The sequence below is a fragment of the Panthera leo genome, chromosome A2 (assembly GCF_018350215.1).
Source record: "Panthera leo isolate Ple1 chromosome A2, P.leo_Ple1_pat1.1, whole genome shotgun sequence".
NCBI classification, from domain to species: domain Eukaryota; kingdom Metazoa; phylum Chordata; class Mammalia; order Carnivora; family Felidae; genus Panthera; species Panthera leo.
The window spans coordinates 91,041,980-91,067,166 of NC_056680.1; the positions used below are offsets into that span (position 1 = coordinate 91,041,980).

The window sequence follows — 25,187 nt, forward strand, 5'->3', positions numbered from 1 at the left end:
TTAGGATGGCCAAGTTGGTTTGATGGTTGGGGAGGAGGGATGTTGAGAGGGATGAAAGGAGGAAATTGGCTTCTCTGGTCCACCGGTGGGGCTGGGGACCCTTGTAGTTGAAGCTGAGGGTCAGGCCTAGCAACGCACTGTTACACCAAAACCACTGGACGTGTTCTTTAACTTCTAGCTTCACGGATGGCTTTTATTAACTACATAGGTAAAACATTTTTACTAGGTTATAAAAGTAGAGTTTTACTCTAGGCAGCTTCCCCCCCCCCCCCATTTGTATCATTTTCTATTTTTAGTGATGAACTATGATCAAGTAAAAACATACCAAAAAGCATGATTAACCCCAGAGGTTTTCTTTATATCAGCCTGGATAGTATTTAATTTTGAAGCAACCATTCTCTAGACAAAGAGCAGGCTCCAACCCTAGAACACTTGGCTGTTTTTCACAAAACAGAGTAGATGAGTAATGACATTTTCTCTGTCTTTCCCACTGATGCTCTAGGGTCAGTGCCACACACCTCAGCTCTGCTCACAGTTTTCCAGGTTTCTTGTAACCTTGCTTGAGTGAATCAAAGATAAATTAATGGAGCATGCATTCTGTGTGCCTTCTCAGGGAACACAAACTGAAATAAAAAACAAAATCTGGGGCTCTTGGGTGGCTTAGTTAGTTAAGTGTCTGACTTCAGCTCAGGTCATGATCTAGTGGTTTGTGGGTTCCAGCCCTGCACTGTGCTCTGTGCTGACAGCTCAGAGCCTGGAGCCTGCTTAGGATTCTGTCTCTGTCTCTCTCTCTGCCCTATCCTACTCACACTCTGTCTGTCTCTCTCTCTCTCAAAAATAAATAAGCATTAAAAAAGTTCTTTAATTTCGTAATCCCAATTCTTGGCAAGTATTCCAAGGAAATAATTTAAAGTATGGAAAAAAGTTATAAGTGCTAAGATATTCTGAAATGTTATTTGTTTTAGTAAAAAACAGATATAACCTACGTGTTTAATTAGCGCATTGGTTAAATAAGTGCCCATTTGATGTAATATTAATGCAGCCATTAATAATATACATATACCATGTAAGTAAGAGAACAAAACCACTGATATATTAAGTGAAAAAGGGAGGATGTGAAGTTGAATATACAGTATAGATGAAACTATTTTCAAGAAGTTTCATAGAAAAATCTCCTGGATGGTGGGTGATATTTTAATATATTTTAATCATTTTGCATCATGTAGAATATATGATAATAAAAGTTAAAACAGAAAGAAAAATAGGTGGCCTTTATGGAGTAGGCAGAAAAATGTCAAACCCAAAGCCTTTGGGTTATTTCATTTTGTGGGAAGTGGGTGCCTAAGGCCCCTTTCAGCTTCATGCATGAGCCAGGAAGGCTAATCCTGTGGAAAGTCATCTTGGAAATGGTATTATCAGCACAGGAAAAATAGAGCAAACCATCTGCATTACAACAAAGATTTGAGAAAGAACCAAGTCTTATATTTCAGCTACTGTTCATGCCTCCCTACCCTAAGATTTTACATAATTCTCTCTCATCTATGCATTTGTCAAAATTATACTTTCATTATTCATTTAATGTCACTGCTTAAAATTATAATAAGCCTTGAGAATTAGAGAAGACACTTTTTTTATACTAGAAATCCATTTCATAGATGATTAGTATTGACCAATATTTGGAATATAGTATTCACAAAGCATACCACAATATCTAAATCATACATACCTAGTATAGTGCAGCTTTACAAAATTTATGTAGCTTGCTGTCTAAAATTCTGGTTTATGTGAACTTTTCGTGCAAGGGTTTTATCAACCCTTCCTTGCTTGTTGTACACTGAGAAAATCCAAGTGGATATCTCTCAATTGTAACTCAATCTTCCCTGTACTTATTCCTTGTAAAGGAAGGATCTTACGACAACAGTAATAGACTTGCATATATCCAACCCATGGTTACTTCCAATCAATTGTGAAATTATTTGTTGTGTTATAAAATGGTTCTCCACAGTACACATCCATGTTGGCAAAAGCAAAATCAAAGAGCACATTTAACCATAGAATTCACTATGGCAATATTTTTGACCAGCTTCACTTACAAAGAACAATAAGAAAAATTCACATTCCTTTCACTTCATTGGTCCTCCTTTTCAGACATACCTCAGAAAGCCTTTATCAGTGGCCACCATCATACTGTTTTCTTTTTCATTCCACTCAGCCCCTTGATCCAGAGAAGGAAGTTGCTGTACTTCCCCTGGATTTTGCAAGACATTAGGTCATGCACGTTGCCCATGACAAAACAACTTTTTAGTGTGAAACCACAAAGATAACCATGACCTCAGCCCTGCTGCCTCTGGGAAAAAGAGAGGCAGGGACCTACACAGATTCATCACTAACCTGAGATTTACTGGTGTTCTATTCCTATCTGTCAAGTTCTTAAAGTCAGGCAACAGTTCCTTCTCTGTTAACAAACTTCAGGTCATGGTGGGAGGAAAATGGCTTCTTAACTGTTCCCATTACGTAGTCTTCTCTAAATATACACTACTACAGTTCAGAGTCCAGGTGGACTGAACTTTGCTTTAAATATCTTTCTCCATTCAATGTCGGTTTCGCATTCCTCTCCCAGCCCTGGCGGATCCGTGTAAGGGTCTTGTCTATACATGGCAGGACAAGGACGAACTTGATCACCAGCACGATGCAGGGAATGATGAGTGCTATCACGTAGGCTGAAGGAAGGTACCATATGAGACTCGAAGGACTGAGGAATCTCTTGCCACCATACACCATGGTGTGGGCTGTGCATAAGATTAGGGTCAAATAACCCAGTTTGGACTGGATAAGCAAGAAAAGAATATGTACATTAACACTATATTTATATTTTAAAATGAAACACTCTAAGCCAATGCAGGATATTTATTACCAACCACAAACCTTTGACGTCTGTAATATTTAGAACACTCTGCTAAGTACTGGAGAAAACATTAACCCTCCTTCAGGTTAATAAATATTTCATTTAAAAAATATTGTGCTTATAAATGATATGGTGGTTTCATCCTTTTTTAAAAAAATTTTATTCTTGAAGTATAGTTGGCATACAATGTCACATTAGTTTCAGGTGTACAACGTATTGATTTGACAATTGCATATGTTTTGTACTGCTAACCATGACAAGTGTAGCACCAGCTGTTACCATACTATGTTATTACAATATTATTGACTATATTCCCCGTACTTTTCATTCCTGGGATGGGCGAAATAGGTGAAGGGATTAAGTGGTGGTTTCATCTTAACCTGGCTAGATGGGAAAGTTTTCCAGAAGTAAACTTTTTTGAGTTAGAATAAGTAATATACTGTGGCTTCTTCCCCAGTGGTGAACTCTTTCCTTGATCAACTTTTCTGGAGGCCAGAGATGCTAAGACAGTATGTCCTTAAGAAGCACCACATTAGTTTATGTTACAGACTAAAAGCAGATGCTAGCTAATTTCTATTGCAGTAAAGAACAATTAGCAAACTTTACTTTTGTTTGTTTGTTTTGGCCTAAATTCTAAAGCTCAATGTTTATTTCTGTCTTAATAGCCTTGACTAAAGGTGTTAACATGAGAAAATGTTGACTGCATTTGTTCTCTGGGAGAAACTGCAAGACTTTCAGAAATTCAAATAGTTTTATAAAATTCAAATCCAATTCCAGTTACTAATGGTCTTTTCTATTATACTGATTCACAATGAGCATGCATCAGAATAATTCGGAAGGCTTGTTAAAACACATTGCTGGGCTACACCTCTAGAGTTTCTGATCCATTTGGTCTGCGTGGAGCCTGGGGACTTGTGTCTCTAATAAGATCCCAGGTGATGCTGAGGTTCTAGGTAGCACACTTTGAGGACTACTGGTCTATAAGAATAGTAACTAACTGCTTTTAGTGAGGTGTCTGGTGGTTGGTATGTGGGCAAAACCAATTCTTCCTTGTATAGACCTGGACTGAGTCTGGTATGACAGTGTAACAAACCTTGCTTTGGTGGTTTTAAAGTTGAGTTTAATATATGCCTTTTTTGTATCAATATGTCCTTATTAGAAGGCAGATATCAGAAGTAGAAATTTTGTCTTTGGGTTTCTCTTCACCTTGTGCCTAGCATATCCCTACACACAAAGTTTAATAGTTATTGGTGCTCTTCACTCTATACTCACACCTGTGGCTCTAGGAGTAGTCAGCAGTCTTGGCATGTGATGCCCAGCTAGGAAATGAAACTATTATGCAATGCCTTTTGGTACCAGAGTTTAGCATTTTTGGACTTGAACGTGTTTCACTTGCTATTTTTGTGACACTGCGGTGGAAGTGAAGGAGCATAATGAAAATCTGTACATTGTATGAGAGAAAAATGAAAATATTTGTAAAGCCAGACTTATTTTGCAATATAAAGTAGATTATATCTTGAAGTCATTACCTGGACAAATCGGAACTCTCTCCAGTTGACCGTGTTGCTAACGGATGGCAAGGAAGTGATTCCCAAGAGTACAAACAGGAAAAATCCAAGGATTCCCAAAGCTACGTATGAATCACTAAGCCAGGCAGTAGAGGTGCTAAATGGATCTTCTCTCTTTGCTGTTGCCTAAGAAAAATTATTATCAATTTTTAAAAATTACATTTTTTTTTTACAAACTGCCCAGACTTTTAAGAGCAGTGAAAAATACCTCTGCATACTATATTTGCTCAGGACAAATCGTATGTATTTCTTAATAATCACTTGAAAATAACTATAGAGAAATATGTACTTGGAAATGATATTTCTTGGTAGAAAAAGTAATTGGTTCTGCTGGGACTTTATTATATAGTTGACTCTAGGAATTGTGTAGAAGGTTTTAATTGACCCTATAAATTCTAAAACAAAGTAAACATTTACTTAAACCTTCTTTACCATATGGCTTCTTGTTCCTCAAGCAAAACTTGATGTTCTCAAATGATTATATCTGGATTCTGTTCATCTGCTTTATATGCTGATTATTCACACACACAACGTTTGGGTTCTTTCATGTTTATTATGTCATAATATAGCATCAAGTCTGCCCATACCACAGACTGAGATAATCCAGGCCCTTTAAATGGGACTGTTACCTAAGAATCTCCTGTGTATTTGAGAAATAATGTAGAGAAATCCACAGAAGTACCATCAATGAGTTTTTGACTAAGAAACTTTGAGACTTCAGTAAGATTGATCAAAACCAATTACTTCCAAACTAGAACGGATAGATAGCACTTCCTCTGGGATTGCTTTATGACTCTCTGAGCTGATTCTCTCTGAATTGTTCACTATGCAGAAAATAGTATTTGACATTTGCTCAAAATTGTTTAATTTTCTAGTTTTTGAGGATGGCTTTCTGCAAGTCAAACATTAGTGGAGGTATAAGCACCCTTTTGTGAATTTGTTTACCTTCCTGTGACAGAGGTTTGAACAGTCCCCTTACTTTTATAAGATGTTTGGTTTTGACTTCCAAAAGGAAGTAGCATGCACAACAAGAGAAGCTTAAAAACTCATTGGTTTACATTTCTTGACTGCTCTCCTTCCCTAAGGAATTCAAGTAAGTGTTATTAGGTTTCCTGAGCCTCCAAATCTGCCAGTTTGCCGGTATCCCAGTGAATCCTGCAAGTACACATCTGCACCCAAGCGAACCTGGGAATCTAACTTTCATTCTCACTAGTTTTATGGGATCTCAACCAAATTCATTAAAAAAAACAAAAACAAAACAAAACCCTAAAACCCAAACTCAGAAAAACCCCAAACCAAACCAAAACAAAGAAAACCCCAAACAGGAACTATAGTCTACATTAAAAAAAAAAAAAAAAAGATGGTTTGGGGAACCTGGGTGGCTCAGTCGGTTAACTATCTGACTCTTGATTTCAGCTCAGGTCATGTTCTCATGGTTCGTGAGTTCCGGCCCTGTGTCAGGTCCTGTGTTGACAGTGCAGAGCCTGCTTGGGATTCTCTGTCTCACTCTCTCTCTGCTCCTGCCCCCTCTCTCAACATAAATAAATAAACATTAAAGAAAAAAAAAGATGGTTAAAAGAGTGATTTTCTATAATTGTGAAGTGGAATATGATGTAGCAAGATTTCCCTTTGCTTTAAGGAACTGGAGAATACAAATGAGTAGAGATTTACCTGGGTAATGGTTCTGTTTTTAATTGTCCATCGTACATAATATCGAATAGGAATCACTAGTGTGTAGAGGACGTGAAGGGAGGCAAATCCCAGTGCCACCAAGCCAAGCTGCTTTCTGCAAAGCATCCAATGGTCAAGCCAGTCCGGGAATCGGCGGTATTTTGTACCTCGGTACAGTTGCAGAATGGCAGCAATAACACCCGGGAGGTAAACCAAGGCAAGCAGTGTAAGTGCTGCTATTGGGAAGACACGATTTGGAATGGAAATAGCCATGCGAAATGTTCTATCTTTCCCGCCATTAACATAGGGGTAGATTACATCTCTTATAACACAGTAGAAAAAGAAGAAGACACACAGAAAGGCAGACAAATAGAAGGGGAACTTCCACATTGGAAACAGTTGCAGGGGGTAGTTTTCAATTTCTTTGGCTGCCATGAGAGATCCTTGATCCAGTGGAGTAAGTCCAAGAGTACGAACAATATCCATTACTCTTTGCTTGGCTTTGCTGTCATTTCCACAGACGAACACCTGGGTTAAGAATAATTTATTTTGTACTTATTCTTTCTTTAATAATTACTTTGAAAGTCTATGTAAGCACTGTGCAGAGCAAGGACGTGTAGTAGTGAACTGCTTTTCAAACAAGGATATAGAAGCAACATGTTTTCAACTTGCACATGCGTGCTGGATAGTTAAGTACCAGGGTTGAAATTGAGAGTGGTTTTAAGTATATCACACTGACACAATAGGACTTGGTTCTCCCAGGGTGATGGTTTGATTTTTCTTCTGTATTTGTGGGTACTATATCACTTTGGGATTACTTTTAATCTCAGTGAATAAATGGAATCAGTTTCATACAGTGTGATGGGAATGGAAAGGATATCCATCAACAATTTAACTGTGTTACTTTTTAGTATTTATAGGAGGCCTCTGGAGACTGACACCATTGGCTTCAATCAAACTCAAAGCTGAGGGTGCTGACAGTGGGAAATAAATCACAACAATTGACAACTTGATTAAGCCCAAGAAAATTATCCATGGCACATATTAGCAAACTGAAATGTTTAGTGGGTATTTTGTTTTGTAATTATATTTTGGCATCTTTGAGGAAAGTGGACATTCAAACATTTACTTTTTTAAAGATTGAGTATAAAGTAATCATTTAATATTACCTGTCGATTTGCATCCAGTGCTCCAGACTGGAGAGCCCAGGCTGAGATGGTGTTAAATGCTTTTACTACGTGAGCACCTGGCACCAGCTGAGCAAGGTACTCGGCATTAGATTCTGGATACTGATTGATCTTGAGGTTATTGCTGATGTCGACCAATGTTTTCCCTTTGAGCACCTCAGTTAGTTCTGTGAGAAAACCATAATGCTCTCTGTGGACTGCTATGATTATGATGTCTGATTTCCGGGCCGCTTCTGAATAGCTCAAGACCTCTGCACCGTTGGGCAGCAGACTGGACTTCTGGGGGTTTCTACTTCCAAAAACAATAGAATAACCACACTGGAGCATTTTAAGTGCCAGTGATCTTCCAAAATCTCCAGTTCCAAAAATACATACAGTCTCTTGCTTTTCTGAAGAATTCATAGTAAAAGGAAATGCATCTGTAGAAGTTTTTTCCATAACTGAAATATAATAACAGAAATAGTCAACAAAATATGAATGCTCAACCTGGAAAAGTTAATGAGAATCATATCCAGGAAACAGTGATCATCTGAGGTTGCTCTCATCTTCTCATGAATTATCTCAAGCGTAATTCCCACATAATTTGGAAAGAGTAAAAATTTTCATGTATATGTTCACATGTGTCTCATTTAACAAAGTCATTAGTGAAAAACTTCTGTTGGATAAAGAGATGTAGTGAAGAACCAAGACACTTATTGGTGGATGCTTTAAACCATGGACCTGTGTTACAATGATAACTGCATTTACCTAACACTTAACAGTTCCTAGAGTTCTCAGAGCAAAATCTAGCAAAGAATGCACTAGTAAGGAAATTGTAGACCAATTTACTTATGTTTTATGATACAAAAATCCTAAATAAAACATTAGCAAACGGAATCCAGTAGCTTGGCAAGAGAAAGTGTGCATTGATCAAATGGGGATTATTCTAGGAATAAATATAAAGATTAGTTCTTTAAATTCAATATTAGGAACTCTACTAATATAACTTAATATATTAGAAGATTTAAGGAGAAAAATACAGTCAAATTTATGTATGCTAAGTGGACATATGTTAAAATTTGACATTTGTTTTTGATTCATAGTCAAAAGGAACAGAGAGATATTTCTTTAACATACAAAATATCTCCCTCAACCTAAAATCAATTAGTATTATACTTAAAGAGAATTACAAAAAAAAAAAAAAATGACCAGAAACACTCCCAATAAAGTCATAAGCCAGAGAAACGTATCTGCTTTGACCACTTTAGTTATTATTGTTTGGAAATTCTAGCTAACACAACTAGACCAGAGTAAAAGATTTGAGATATAGAAAGTCAAAAGGAGTTGTGGATGATCAAACTTTAATTTTGGGAAACTTGAGAAAGTCAACTGAAAAAGTACTGTAATAAAATCAATCCAGCGTCTTGTTCAGGAAGCCAATTAATATCAATATTTTTCATTTATTAAAAAATAAGTTCAAGATTTAATAGAAGAAAGGGTCCTATTTACAGTTGCAACAAAATAGAGAAAATATTTAGGAATAAACTTAACAAGATAACAAGACAGGTACAAGAACTAGATGAAGAAAAATTAAACACTTAAATTATCTGTCTCTATCTATCTATCTATCTATCTATCTATCTATCTATCTATCTAAGTAGAACCATAATAGAACTAGATGGAAACATTGAGATTTCTTTTATAACTTTAGAGGGGAAAGGCTCTTTTCCTATAAATTCCTGAAACCATTAAAGAATAAGGGAATAAATGTGATTACATAAAAATAAATAATACCCGCAAAGCAGAAACCACTATAAACAAAGTAAGAAGATCAACAAACTGGAAAAAATATTTTTAACTCCTATAAATAAAAAAAAATAATTTCTGGAAAGCCTGGGTGGCTCAATTAGTTAAGCATCCAACTTCGGCTCAGGTCATGATCTCATGAGGTCATGAGTTCGAGTCCCACATTGGGCTCTGTGCAGACAGCTCGGAGCCTGGAACATGCTTCAGATTCGGTGTGTGTGTGTGTGTGTGTGTGTGTGTGTGTGTGTGTGTGTGTCTGCTCCTCCCCTGCTTATGCTCTCTGTCTCTCAAAAATAAATAAATATTTTTAAAAAATTGTCCTTTAGAAAATTAGGCAAAGGATATAAGTTGACTGTTTATCCTAAGGTGATATGAAAGACTTTTTAATGTAGTGAAACAAAAAAATCTTAATCTTACCCAAAATAAAAGAAATGCAAGTTGAAACTAAAGTTGGATACTGTTGTAAACCATGTGAGTTACTTTTTGGAAGTTTGTGAAATTTAAATTAAAAACAAATCAAATAAAAGTCCTCAAATTTCTCCAATGTAATAAAATAAACTTGGTTGTTTTATTAGAATATTTTTTTTCTTTTAGTACTGAATTTTTCCCAAAATTAATTAATTATTTTTAAGAGAGAGAGAGAATCTCAAGCAGGCACCATGCTCAGCACAGAGCTCGATGTGGGGCTCAAACCCATGCCCCTGAGATTATGACCTAAGCCAAACCCAAGAGTCAGACCCTCAGCTGACTAAGCCACCCAGGCACCCCTATTATTTATTTTAAATAACATTTATTATTTAGTTTAAATTTTCAATTGACCTTTTCCTTTCTTTCTCCTTCCTTCTTCCTCTTTCTTTTTCTTTCTTTCCTTTCTTTCTCCTTCCTTCTTTCTTCCTCTTTTTCTTTCTCCTTCCTTCTTCCTCTTTCTTTTTCTTTCTTTCCTTTCTTTCTCCTTCCTTCTTTCTTCCTCTTTCTTTTTCTTTCTTTCTTTCTTTCTTTCTTTTTCTTTCTTTCTTCTTTCTTTCTTTCTTTCTTTCTTTCTTTCTTTCTTTTTCTTTCTTTCTTTCTTTCTTTCTTTCTTTCTTTCTGTCTATCTGTCTCTTTTGTTTAGTAACGTATCCCCAGTGCTAACAAGAGCATTGATTATGATGGACTAGACACTTCCTGCTACAATTTGTTGAATGATATTAGAAAGGTGCATTGTAGGTGTTAGAAGTAGCTGTTTGCTCTGTGTGCCAGGCACAGTGTGGGGCACATAATGAAGAGGAAGTTGAATGATTATGATATAAGCACGGGGAAGAATAAGGGAGAAGGAGAGAAGTTGGGGAGGATGTTGTAAAGACATTGCTTCTTTAATCCAAATGGGTTTAAAGTAACACTCAGTGAATTTGCCGTGGAATTTTAAACCAGATGTAGTCACTATTTAATTTCTACAGGGTGGCTTTCATGCTGATTGTAGGACATATGAAGCTTGTACCTTTTTAATGGGATTTCAGAAATTTGCCCTTTCCATTTAGCCTGTGGAAAACACCTATACTCTTACCTGAGCTTATCTAAAAATGTGTACCTGTATCACAAGCAGACCAGTTAGAGCTTTGGAGGTAGTCACAAGTCATGGAAGAAAAGGACAGGACATACAAGACTCTCCTGTGCTTCCACAGGAACTCTTTGAATAACTGAATTAATCATAGCAACTGAATCATTTTTAAAACCAGCTGGTGACTGATACCCTGAACTTTATCAGAGACGGGTGTGACCGCATGTAGGGAAGCACCTGAAGATGATATAGGGCCTCTCAGATGGGAACGTAGCTGTGCCTTTGAAAAATTTTTAGTAGCATCTACAAATGTAAACTAGGTTAGCAATTTATATTATATTGGTTAATTGCTAATCAGTTAACACCTTGTTCTTACAACTCAACCCCTCAAACTGGTAAATGATGCCTTAGTTACTGTCAGACTGTGAGTGTGTTCAAAGAAGGTCAGATAGCTGTCCCCTCACTTTTCATCCAGTCTTTTATCCTAACATTATTTTCTATCTCTTATATTTGGATGAACCTTTGCAAGCAAAATACAGATTTGATAAAGTTACCAGCAACTGTTAATGAGATGGATGGTATCTTTATTGACATATTCTTACTTGGATCATCTTAATCATTGCAAAGTGAGAGTGATTTCAGACTCAATTTTGGCAGTTTGGCCACTACCTTAATTTATTCTAACCTGTCATAAACTTAAAAAAAAAAATGAACATATCAGCTAAACAGCACTATTGTTTTGCTCCAACTTTTTTTTTTTTTTTTTTTTTTTTAGTGAAGCTTAAACTCATGATCATGAGATTAAGACCCTGAGATCAGGGCAGCTGGGTGGCTCAGTTGGTTAAGCATCCGCCTCTTGATTTCAGCTCAAGTCATGATCTCATTGTTTCGTGAGTTTGAGCCCCACATCAGGCACTGAGCTGACAGCACGGAGCCTGCTTGGGATTTTCTGTCTCCCTTTCTCTCTGTCCCTCCCCTGCTCGCACTTTCTCCTCTCAAAAATAAATACATAAATAAACATTAAAAAAAGAAAAAAAGACCCTGAGATCAAGACCTGAGATGAGATCAAGAGTCAAACACTTAACCAACTAAGCTACCTAAATGCCTCTTTCTTTGCTCCAATTTTTACTACCACTCTCAGCTTGGGTAAGTTACTTAAACTCTTGGTGTCTCTCTTTCATCATCTTTAAAATGAGAGATTGATAGTACCTACTTTGGAGACAGTGTGAGGATTCGATGAACTAGTGTATCTTAATATAGTTCTTGAGATATAGAAAATGCTCAATAACTTATCTAATATTAATAGGTTATTCAAGTAATTTAGTAATTTTCTAATTAACCAATCTATTAGTTACCTAATTAATGAAACCTTTATATAAATTCTATAAAGTAAGGGTTAATTTTGCTTCTATAACGGATTATTGGAAATATATACAATTTATCTGGAATAGCATTCAATAATTCTTAAGAAGTTTCTGCTTTCCTCACTTATTTCTTAAAAATCCTGTGTGAAATGGCTTTAGGGCATATGAATTTATCAAAACATAGATATATAAACAGTTCAAGTGTGAATTTCTCTCATTTGTAATTCTTTCATATTTTATTTTAATATTTTACTCTTAAAGTGCAGCTTAACAATCTAGTGTAACACACTTGGGTTGTTACACCAAACATTAAAATTATTTTCACTCTTGGGACACCTGGATGGCTCAGTTGGTTAAGCGTCCGGTTCTTGGTTTTGGCTCAGGTCACGAGTTCGAAATCCACACTGGGCTCTGCACTGACCCTGCAGAGCTTGCTTGGGACTCTCTCCCTCTCTCTCTCTCTCTCTCTCTCTCTCTGTCTGCCCCTCCCCTGCTCGTGCTTTGTCTCTCTGAAAATAACCTTAAAAAAATATATTTTCAGTCTTAAACCTTCAGAGATATTACTGGGCAAATTGGAGGTACAAAGATGGTAAGGAGGTATTAAAATATCACTGATTGATTTAGAAAGAAATAGGGCAATTAGTTACTCCTTATCAAGTTACAGAAGTTATAAGGTTGATAATTGTGTTGGCCACATCTTGAGCTCCTCTTCAAATCTTCCTGGTTCTACTTTTAGTTATTGGGCAGTAATGGAGCTCTGCTGAACTTCCACTGCCTATCAGAGGCTCGCTTTGGGGACCCAGTTTGGGGACCCTCTTCATTCTTGTCCTGAGGTTTCTCTGATACCTGTACCTGCTTAGCATTCAGACACATATGACCCATGGGGCCACCATAGCCCAATGGAGGACGTGGCCCCCTGGATAAATGCTGACCCTTTCATCTTCTGGCACGCAGTTCTGACACGTTTTATAAGGCTCCTCAGAAAGCCACAGCAGAATACAGCACCACTCCTCCTTAGCAGTGGCCAAATTAAGGCTCTCTCCTGCCATCTTTCTCATGTTCCTAGTTTATGCCCCTTGCTCTTCACTCCCGCTCCTTGGAATCACTTCCCTAGTAAATTCTGCATGCATACCTTTGTCACAGCCTCTGCTTGCCAATCAATCCAGGATAATACAACAGTTTGGTTATTGTTTGTTTTCATGGAAAAAGAAAAAAAGATCAGATCTCAGGTTACCATAACTGGGATGATGAAAAAACATGTGAAAAATAAAGTTATTAATTCTTTGGAAGAATTTAATTCTGAACTCTTGGAAAAAATTCCAATGACAGGAGTTCATAAAAAGGAGATGTAGGCATAATTGAAACCACAAGGGAGATCAAGTTGAGGGTTCGTTTTAGAGAAGGTATTATATAAAAAAGGAAGTTACGCCCATTTCTTACCATTTGTAACTCAAAATAGCTCCCGTGTGTAAACGTGGGTTTCTGGAGGTAGTAAGATTTCTTATGCCACTTAAAAAGTTTCCTAATCCTATTTTACTTTTAAATGTAGGATGGTAGGAACAAAGAAAATAAGAAATGTGTTACACAGGAAGCAGAGGTATTAAGGGAAAGTAGAGTTAAGACAGTTAAAACATGACATAGTGATTTCTTTTTCCTTCTGCTCTTTACACACCTCAGTTCTGTCACAGGAAACACAAGAATACTCCCTGGATTGGAAAATCATTCAGAGGCTCCTTGAGATGAAGGCCAAGACAGGTAAAGTGACCCCACTGGGCGTTCATATAGATTAAGAGATTGGTAACCAACAGCACAGATGCAAAGGTGGAAGATGACTTGGAAGGGCCATGGTAGCAGCCACCAGAGAAGCTTGTGTGCCTGCGCATGGGTGCACTCATGTGCGTGCGTGTAAGGCACAGAGCGGGACTAGGTGTGGGTCATGTAGAGTCTTGCCCGTCATCTCCCTCTGTCTGCAGATCCCAGCCCAGGCATGGGGAACCTGAGACAGCCTTCTTCTGGGGTATTCCAACTAGGCTTCTCTTGAGGAAGTTAGGGCTTGTCTGGCTTGTGTGTTTTATTTCTATCACCTCCTAGAGGTCAGAGATGAGAGAGGGCCCGGCCACTTCCAATTTAAGAGCATTCTGGCTTTTAAAAAACATGGAAATGTCTCAACAAGATAACAAAAATTGCATGTTTTAAATGTTTATGCTTAACAAATCAATGCTATTAACAAAAGAATATTTTTATTGAAATACCTATAGATTCACAGGAAGTTGTAAAGATAGTAAGAGAAGTTCCTGGGGATCCTTCATTTCCTCCAGGGGTTACATTTTCCATAACTGTAGTACAATATCAAAACTGGGAAACTGATATTGGTAGAATGTGTGTGTACGGTTCTCTGTCATTTTATCCCATAGGTAACTTCATGTATCCACTGGCGCCATTAGGATACAGAACTGTTCTAGCTCTACTCCCCTCTCTGCTCTCTTAACCCCTGGAAATCACCAGGCTGTTCTCTAATTCTATCATTTTGTCATTTTAGAATGAAATATTTAAACAAATCACATAAAATGTAACTTTTTCATGCTGGCATCCCCTCTCCCCCTTCCCTTTCACATAATGCCCTTGAGATCCATCCAAGTTGGTGCATGTATCAGTTTGTTCCTTTTTATGGCTGACTACTGGTCCATCGTATGGACTTCTTCATTTGCTTATTTGCTACTATATGTCCTGTTTTTGAAAAGTCATCCATTTTTTAAATGGATTTTTGGTTTTTTTAACTGTTGAATTTTTATATATTCTAGATATGAGTCCTTGGTCAGATAGGTGGTCTTCAAATATTTCCTCCCACTCTGTAGCTTGTTTTTTTATTCTGATGGGTCATTCGCAGAGCAGAGGTTTTTAATTTTGATTAAATTTAATATATTGCCTTTTCCTTTTGTGGATTGTACTTTTCATGTCATGTCTGGGAATTCTTCACCTAGCTCTTGGTCTTGAATATTTTCTCCTCAAAGCTTGGTAGTTTTATATTTTACATATAAATCCATTATCCATTTTGAGTTAATCTTTGTACAAAGTCTGAGGTTTAAATAATTTTTTTTGTCTATGAATATATAATCACTTCCCTATCAGTTTTTAAAAGACTATTCTTCTTTCATTGAATTGCTTTTGTACCTTTGTCAAAAATCGTTTGCCTGCACATGCATGGCTCTATTTCTGGGTTTTCTATTCTGTTCCATTGATCTATGTTTCTACATTCTGCCAATTCTATGAAGTTTTGATGACTTAAAATTAGGTAGACTCATTCTTCCCACTTCATTTTTTTTAATTTTCAGAACTGTTTTAGATATTCTAGTTCCTTTGCCTTTCAATATAAGTTTTTGTAATATCTTATCCATAGCTATAAAAACTGTATATTTTAAATGCTTATACTTAACAAATCAATGATTTTTGACATTTTCTGAGAATAAAACATAATCTATTTGTTTTGTTTAGGAGATAATCATGGGCTGTATTACAATATTAATTCATATTAAAGTATAATAGCAGTGTGCAGTTATCTGATAAGTAGATACAAATCTAAACTTGTAAAATAGACTTCTTTTTATCCTAAGCAGTATATTTCTGTATATGCATAGACCTCATTTGGAGAACACATCAAAATAAAATTTTGAAGTCCCTTGTGTATCAGCAGCCAGAGGCAAATTGATCTTTCTCCCCTCTCTGTGCCCTGGAATAGATCCTGTTCTGCATTCCTTTTAGTAAGAAGAACAGGGATCAACAACCCAAAGCATGCCCATTCTAAAAGGTGGGCACTTTGTCGCCTTGCTTTTGGAAAATGGGGCATTTCTTTCCCCTAATGTTTTCACAGAATGAAGAGGAAAATATGTAAATACTTATGAATATAAGACCATTTTAAAAATGGGAAGAGGAAAGAAAATCTTCCCCTCTCTCTCAGGTGCAGAGAGCCCTGAAAGGAAAAATTAGCCTTCATGAATCCTCTTACATCTTCTATTCTGATAAATCTATAGAAAATACAAATTAAGGTAAATTCTTTGATATAAAGATCCAATCTTATATTAACACACAATATTAGAAGGCTTACTTGTTTTTTAGTTTACCCAGTTTTATATATTTATACAAACTAAAAATGCAAAAAAAAATGTTTCACTGAAAAAGGTTTGGAGGTAATCATGAAAAGGACTATAAAGACAAAGCTCTATCATCATCACAACACACAATTTTGGGTAATAGAAAGTGTGCTGGGAACCATGATAAAACCTTAAGTAGGCAAAGAAGGACCCATTTATTGAATTTGGTTTGGACAAGAATGCAGGGAGAGGGGCCATGGTGGTGGTATAGACAAACATGTCTTCCTGGCACTCTTTCCAGAGTTTTGTTCAACCATCAAGGTGAATTCTTAGAATCACTAAGGTTTATAAAATGCAAACACCCATACAAAGGAACCACTAGAAAGTAGTGGTTCTCAACCTTGGTATACATTAGGATCACATAGAGAACTTTTGTAACATACTGATGATCAAACTCTTGGAGAGTCTCAGTCAACTGGTCTAGGGTAGAGTCTGGGCATTTTCTTTTTCAAAAACAGCTCCCCTTGATGATTCTACTTGAGCCAAGAATGCAAACCATTACCTGTTAGCTTTCAGTTAATGGTCTGCTACAGTGGTTCTCTTCCTGGTCATACATTAAAATCAGCTAGGTAGCTATTAAATGCTAGGGCACCACCCCCTGAAATTCTGAATCAATTGGTCTGAGATAGAGTCCAGACATCTGTATTAACAAACAACAACACAAAAACCCAACCCAAACAAGCAATCAATTCTAAGGAGAACCACGGCTGAAAACCACTGCAAATGAAAAAAAGATAAGTCTATCTTTTTTGGAGAGAGATGATAGGGAAGGGAAAGACAGAGAGAAAGTAGGGTGTTGATGAGGTTATAAGGGTTTGCAGGAACATTTCACCTGCTTTTCAACTTTCCCACCACATACTCATTGGCTGAGTCTGAGAGCCTAGAATTCCTATTTTTATGAAAACCAGAGGCAGGAATGAGTGTGCAGGACCCACAAAGAGGAAACTCGAGGAAGTCAGACTCAGGGTTTGGTATTAGACAGCCAGATAGGGTTTTGCTTTGTTCCTATCTCAAGGAAACCTTGACAGGTTGTTCTCCATGAGCCACAAAGTTTGTTGGATCAAATCCCCTCACAGATCTACAGTGCTCCTGAATTTGAATAGTAACTCTCAAATGGTGCCATACACTATCTCTTTTATCATTTGGACAAAACCATTATTAAAGATATTCTCCACCTTTCCCCACTTAATAATTCAGCTTTGAATTCTGAAACGATTGTTCAATCCAAGATTTTGAATTCTTTTGGCAGGTATTATCCCCAATGGACACATACACTGCCCCTGGTGTTGTAGCACACAAACCCAGGGATCTTGCTTGGCCCCTTCCAAAGAGTTAGAATACAAATAACATTTTTAAACTCTGTAAGATGTGACACGATTTTTCATTTTAATTTGATGCCTGTAAACAGGGATTTTTTTTTAAGTCCCTCCTTCTGTTTTATTATTCCTTCTGAATTTCAACCTGAAAGCCCTACATGACTTGACAACATATTTGTAATGAGCTGAAGCCCATCAATCAAGTATCTCCTTTCATCACAAGGCAGAGGGGCAGCAGGGATTTGTGCAATGGTGCCAGTCTTCTTGTGATTAGAGCATTTGTTTTAATATATCCCAGGGACAAATGGAAAGCAAAACGTACTTAAAAAAAATTTAAAACCTTCCACTAACACATGAACTCCTCCAATTTTTTCACTGAGCTCTTTCTGTATTTAGTGAACTCAAGGTTCTTCAGAGAAAGCAAGCATATTCACATTTAAGCATGTATTATTTTACTGACAGGTATATATTATTGCAGCAAAATCAGAAGACCGTGGCTTAAAAAGACTTCTGATTGCAGTTTATGAAAAATGTAACATGTCTATAATCAATGGATTTTTCTAATTAATTGGGTTTTTTTTGACATTCAGTCTTCAGTTGCACATGTTATTTGAAAATAAAATAGTGCCTTTCTTATTTTAGCCTTGTAGTTAGAAGTACCTCTGTTAGTAATAGCCACAGACAAAAAGATATCTAGCATTTAATGCATTTAATCCAATTAAAAACCACTGTATGTTGGTTGCTGAAAAACTGATAAATTATTTCAATTGTTTTGTGAGAAAATATTATTTATCTCATAGCAACCAAGTTTACGGATGATTAGCTTTTACGCTGGCCAACAGAATAATACAAAAGGAAACAGGAGTCTTAACCTGTACAGTTTGATCAAGTCACAAGAACATAACTATATAACCTTCACGTTAATGTTCTATAGGGATTTGCTAATAATGAGAACCAGCTAAGGCCTGTGCTGCAGCTATAATGATTCTGTTAGTAACATTTCACTGCCACCCAATGAATTACCAAGACAGCAAGGAAATGCAGATCTCTAGTATCTATTTTAATTGTACTTTAAAAGAAAAAATTATTTATTTTTAACTTAAGTTCTCCATGAAATTCTCGTTCAACCAAAAACCTTACTAATACATGTTTTCACATTTGGATCTCAGCCACATCTGTCAAGATTCCCTGGCCAAGAATTTTATCATATAGGTTCATTAGCCACTGACTAGGTTGGTTAATTTATTTGATTAAAGCCTGGGGCTCATGACAACAAGGTCAGGAATTTAGTCACGTCTGAGTTAATTTGCCTTGACCTCTATTTACCTTCTAAATGCTGGACAACTTCTTACAAATCTGTAGTTTACCACACATTCAGCATCAGGACAGAACTGGACTTGCCACCATCAGAAAAATAACTCTATCTTGCTGATTAGGTGGCATTTGGCTTGTACACGCTACATGGGGGTTTGCTTATTGGATAATTTGGTGATCGCGACAACCCACTTAATATTTAGTGTCAATTAGTGGGGTTTGCTTTTTCTAGGACTACTGTGGTCAGGGATATTTGGCAAGTGATTTGATCATTTCAATTCTGAATTAACTTTGTTTAAGTAAATTCCCTATGAATAGTCATTTATCTTCACATTGAGGCCACGAGGAATTATCTAAATATTGATAACTGCCAACTTAGTTTGGGGGTAGAGGAGTGTTGCTGTGGATCTGATCCCACTCCTAAGTCCCTGCTGATGAAACTCAATTCTGCTTCGGGGCGCCTGGATGGCTCAGTCGGTTAAGCGTCTAACTTCAGCTCAGGTCACGATCTCGCGCTCCGTGAGTTCGAGCCCCGCGTCGGGCTCTGGGCTGATGGCTCAGAGCCTGGAGCCTGCTTCTGATTCTGTGTCTCCCTCTCTCTCTGCCCCTCTCCTGTTCATGCTCTGTCTCTCTCTGTCTCAAAAATAAACATTAAAAAAAAAATTAAAAAAAAAAAAAGAAACTCAATTCTGCTTCATATTGTCTATCTTCTTACCATTTAAAAAATAAATCTCCTGGGGGCAGGGGAGATTCACACATTCTTAGGAATATAGTCTCCTTCATCTTTTGGGTACCATTTTCTTCTCTTTCTAAGCTAGCTCTCAGAGGCAAGGACTCCGCTGTGGCCAGAGTGCCTCTAATGTTTGCCAGGACTGATCAGCTTGAGCTTTGGGGCCGGGTCTGGCCTTGTAGCTGCTCTGTGTCTTACCCCAGGGGACAAAGTGCTCTTGAAACTGCTCCCCTTCCTCCCTGTGTTATACTCTGATATACAAACTTGAGAGCAGTGCTAGTTGATAAATATTTTTTAATGAGACAGCTCCTTCTTTTAAATTCCTCGGTTTTCAATGTCAGCTCTTTTCAGTGGTATCTGGCTTGCCAGGTAAGAGCTTGACATTAGGCATGGTGGGAATCTTCATGCCATGGAAATCAGCAAATGCGATCAATCAGGACTTTTTTTTTTTTTCTTCTCAGAGAGCCATTTACCAGCACCCCATTGGCTCTTTCCCTACCTTTCCCACACCTCCCCCCCCCTCCCCCCATTCCCAAGAATTGCATGTGACCGTGGAAATGGGAAAGTAGTTCCTGCTTTTCTGGGGGAGATAGAGACAGGAGCCTCTTTGTGTATTGCTATCCCCAAACACGTATCTTTCCATTTTTCAGATATGCTTCAAGAATGCACAATTTGGGATCTTAGTCTAGGAAAACCAGAGGCAATTGATACGCTTTCATTATCAACTGAATCAAACCATTTGCCAAGCTGCTAACTGCTTTCTCCTCAACATCCTCCCCTTTCCGATACCACCCAAGTCAGGGCAATTGAATAGGATGAAGAAATCATTTTAGTACTTGGGTAATGGAGAAGAAATAACTGGAAGTATGATAAATTTTTTTTTGTATATGAATGATTTGATACAACTTAATTCTTGTGAACTGTTCACTAGGCTTTGTATCTTATACCATGCTTTCAAGTATTAAAGAAGGGCTAACATGTTTTACTTAAGTTAAACTAATTAAAACCTTTAAAAATTCAATATTCCAATTTTCCTGGCCTCAGTTAAATGCCTTAATCCTATTAGATCACTCTTTAAAATGAATTACACTCTAAAGTATTATAGTTACACATTTTTTTATGAAACCCGGTATAGCAACATAATAGGGTTACTAAAATTAACGTTAATGAGAAGAACCACCAAGTTTCCTGCAATTTCTTCCTCCTTTAAAAAAAATACTTACAGTAATTCCTACTATTTATTTTATATTGACTGTACAGTACAAAGCAATCTCATGCTTCTCCCCAAATGGCGAATGTTTGAAATCTGGACACTTTGACCTTAAGTGGTACAGTGCAGGGGGCATCTGTGCTCAGAACCTACTACATTCATAAGGGTTCTTATCTTCCAAAAATAAAAATCAGTGTTATCAACATGTTGATAGGCTTTCATGTTTGCAACAGACTTTTTGAACAGACTCTCTGTGCCAGGCACTGTGCTGTACTCCCTCTTGGGGAGGACGTAGACACATCCTCAAACTGCTATAATATAGTGTGTAAGGACCCAAGCAAGGGATTGCGCAAAGTGGGTCCCAGGTTAAAGAATGGGCACAAGTTAATCTGGGAAAAAGGACAAGGAAGTTTACTAAAGTCTGCGCAAAATTGCCTCAGCCACTATTTAACTTGGGCTTAAAGCTGTTTCCACACCCTGTGAAAAGAGCAGGTGCAGATGAAACATGCATAATCAGTGTGGACCATTAATTGCCCCTTCATATTCTCATGTTCCTCAGCTTTGGTGCCGTCACCACTGAAGACCTCACTGGAGTCCCCTGCTCTATTGTTAATGCCACCCCCCCCCCCCCCCCGAGTATTTGGAACTGAGGCAAAAGAGACTACCTAGTTTGGGTTCTAATAACCCTCTAAGAGGTGTACTATGTAGTTATATTGTTACCTCTTAGGTTTCTTTTTATTCAGAATTATAGGTCCTAACTTTTCAAAATTACCCTTTGCACACACTTTTTTCCTTTTAAGATGAAAATTGAACTTTGCTTCATTCAGCCTGACATTAGAACTGCTCATACAACCTACATTTAAAAGAAACATATTTCTCTCAAAATAACTTATCAGAAATATGTGACTGTCAAAGTACAATGTGGTAAGATCTCTCTCACATGGTTTAATAAACTCTTCTAGAACATTGTGGAGAAGGTTTTGGATTAGGATGTCAATGTCCTGCCTAGTTAGAATGGAAATAGTTCTTCTAGTAGAAGAGTGTATTCTTTTTGTAGTGGTATATTTAGGAAAGATGATCTCCATAAAGTACAAGCATCCTTTGTTCTCTTTTCCTTAATGGTTTTGGAAAAACAAACTGTTTATGTATATAGGCCAAATAAGTTTTCTCATCATGCATTGTTTTAAGCATTAATTATCCTTTAGTTATTTATCGCCTTTGTTCCTTCCAGGACTGATTTCTTCTCAACAAAAGAACAAGTGTTAATTCAAATCATTTTGAAAAGTCATTCAAAATGTCTCAAGTAGGCTTAACACATCATGCAGAACTGCTCAGTAAGTCTTCATAATTGACTAATGACCCATTCTCTTTGGGCTTACAAAGAACAGAAACAAACAGGTGACTTCAGAGCTCTTGTCTTTGTAAATCTTATTTCTGTTATTTATGGCATAAATGTAACTTCAAAAAAATGCTCCCACCCAGAAAACCACATTATTCGTAGCCCGTGTAGAATCTTAACAGTAAGAATTATAGGTAGATGTGGGTGCAGAGACTTAGCAAATGGCCTCCTTCTCAGAGGACAACTCAGGGGAAACTACCAAAAAGGTACCCTAGCAAGTCTTCAAGTTTGAAGGGTGATTATGTACATCTATTTGCCAGTAGCTTTTTAGCCTTCTTAAGATTTTAAAAGGAAATGATTTTTAAATAGCAGTTGACGACAGATCTAAGTGACTTATAAAAAGAACCAGATGGTGAGGATCACGAAACACTGGACTGTGTTTCCAAGGGTGACCGCAGAATCAGCTACTTGGGAGATTTTAAAAGGAGAATCTATGTCCTTTTAATAACGGCATTAACAATGGTGGAATGATGTAGGGGTGGTCCTTCAGGAGATCGTGAAATGCAGAGTGCCCAGGGTTTCTTCAATTTTGAAATTCTACGACAAATGAATCTATTTTTCTTAAAACTGTTCAGAACAAGGCTCAAGGCCCAGGGTTTTCAACTTATTAACAGGCTTATAAACTTTTATTTGGTTACTTCTAACAACAGTTAGTAAGCTGAAGCAAGACAGAAGTCTGGAAATTGTTTTCGAGTTAGGGGTCAGGTCTTGTACACATCGGTTTCTGAACATGAAGTTGCTCTGTGAACTTCTGCAGAGCCATAAATGTTGCCAATGGAGAAAGTGCTCTGACCCAATTTCTCTATACACATGTACCATTTACTTTACAACCCCAAAGCCTGATAAATAGGTTTTCTGGGTTGGCAATGTTTGCCACGCAGGTAGAATGCATGCAGGCGGAATTTCATTCTGTGCTAAATCACAGCATTCTGAAAAACTCGGGGCCTTGCAAAAGGCCATATCTCAAAAAAGTTACTGCTTCAAATAAATGTGCCATTTCATAAAATTACACCTACTGAATCAGAAAAAATGTTCTTTCATGTGAGTGACATTTATATGACTGCCATTTATAGGGAATAGGACATTCTCACAGAGCAAGGCTGAAGAATGGTTTTGAAAGCTGAGAGTATTCTCTGAATGATAAATGTGTTAGAAGTCTAAGATACTTGTGTGGGAAGAGACACTCCAAAACTGGGTAGTTTCCCTACAACACTGAAACTTGCATTAGTATGAAGAAAGTAATTCCTTGGTTATACTTACTGCATTAATGAGATTTTCTATATATTTCAAACCAGCAAGCATCTTTAGTCATTGATTTTCACCTTGGTAAAGTGTTGGACCCTGTCGATCATCTGGTCCAAGAGCCTTTTATTTTACATATGTGGAAAATGAGGCTGAGGTGGTGAGCTTCTAGTTAGAACTAGGAATAGAATTCTCCAACCTCCCTCCCCTATTCTCCGTCCAGCTCCCCTTCATGACACCAGTCATCTTTTTAAAAAGTTCCTAAATTACCATCCAGGGAGGGAGGGGAACTACCTTCTAGCTGCCTCTGGACAAACTGGCAAACAGAGATTTATTTATTCTTCACAATAAATTACTTTTTCCAACAGTATTTCTCTGGAAAAGCAATCGCTAAATTACAAAAGAGGGAGTTTAAATCGAGATCGAGGACGGAAGTGGTTGCAGATCTCGGCACACATTTCAGCTCTTGGTGAAGATCTGAGACTGCGGAGATTGCCAAAGCCACATTCTTCCAGGCGCCCTTCCTGGTGAGCGCCACAAAACCGCTCTCATCCAGAAGTTAAGATAGAGGAATATAAACCCTAAGTCTTCGGGTTTCTCTGCACCCTGGGGTAGAGATGGGCGATAAAACTCCAGGAAAATAGATGCTTGCTGAATTGCTTAACTCATCGCGGGACACCCTTGGATGGCCCGTCTTGGAGAGGGGCGCGGGGATAAGGGGGGCGCGGAGCGGAGTTTGCCAGCACCTTCTTCCAGGTGCTTTCGGGCTGGAGAGTAGGGTCCTGGAAGTAGGGGCTCGAGGTGGGCTGAAGCAGATAAGGGAGGGGAGCCGCGCGGCGAAAAGTACGGGGCAGTAGCGGGCTACAGGGACCCACCTGCTAGGAACTGCTTTTGAGGCGAGGCGGCCACGGTCAGGCGCAGCTGCAGTAGGGAGCGCCGGGGGTCAGCTCACAGCTCCGGGCTGCGGGTGGCGCCTCTCGCTCGTATAAGAGGCCAGAGAGAGGAGGGAGGGCCCGCTAGATTTCGCAAGATAAGCGGTGAAGAAAGCGTTTCCAGGAAGCGTTCAAACTGGGAATCCCGGGCAACTGGAAGAACCAGAACTTCCTGTGCTGCCACTGTGGCCGTTGCTGCAGATGTTGCTGCTGGTATCAGCCTGCGGGGTTTTCAAGGGTTTTCCCCAGAGCCCGTGGAATCTGCATTCCAGGCAGATTGAAATTTAGGGAGGCTGAGGAGGATCCCTCTCCCGAAGGAGCCAGACAACTCTGAGTAGCTGGGAAAACACTACCTGGTCTGGGCTTCGAGGCATTTCTCTTGCTGCCATTTTGTCTCAATTCAGAGTAAAAGGTGACATCTTTCCCCTCTGTCTGGAAGCCTTGGGTTCTCATGGGGCTCATAACTTGATCTTGAATTAGGAGGTTTTCATTTAGGTAGATTAAGTCGTTCAAAAGAAGCTGAAAGAAAGAGGGATGATGATGTGGATGCCTTATTGTTGATCTATAGCTAGATAATATTACATAATAATATGCAATAATATATGTTGCATAATTATATATATGCAAATGGGATTGATATGTCTTCCTATATAGGAGGAGCTCAGAAACTACAGCTATGGGGGTTTAAGATTTAATTAATCATGGTAACCTATGGGGCAAAGCACCCCTCAAACTCTGCAGTTTAGAACCTAAAATCTCCTAATCTGTCTCTTGCCAAGCCATCTGGTCTTAAGTTCCATGGCATACTTGTCAAGATCCAGATGTTCAGCCACATGGAGGCCTGTTCCCAGCACTTTGGAGCCAACCCTTCCTTTGCCT

General features: G+C 38.0%; 1 protein-coding gene across 2 annotated transcripts; it reads right to left on the bottom strand.

Moving 5' to 3' along the window:
• Positions 1 to 788: 788 nt before the first annotated feature.
• STEAP4 (STEAP4 metalloreductase) lies at positions 789 to 24,353 on the bottom strand. Of its 2 annotated transcripts, XM_042917225.1 has the most exons (5): positions 24,252 to 24,353; positions 7,314 to 7,771; positions 6,145 to 6,672; positions 4,435 to 4,599; positions 789 to 2,826 (listed from the first exon to the last, which is right to left on the bottom strand). In XM_042917225.1, the coding sequence occupies exons 2-5, from the start codon at positions 7,767 to 7,769 to the stop codon at positions 2,539 to 2,541; spliced, it is 1,437 nt and encodes a 478-aa protein (XP_042773159.1). In that variant the 5' UTR covers positions 7,770 to 7,771; positions 24,252 to 24,353; the 3' UTR covers positions 789 to 2,538. The 2 variants fall into 2 exon arrangements, with proteins under 2 accessions (XP_042773159.1, XP_042773169.1); XM_042917235.1 differs by lacking the exon at positions 6,145 to 6,672.
• Positions 24,354 to 25,187: the final 834 nt, after the last annotated feature.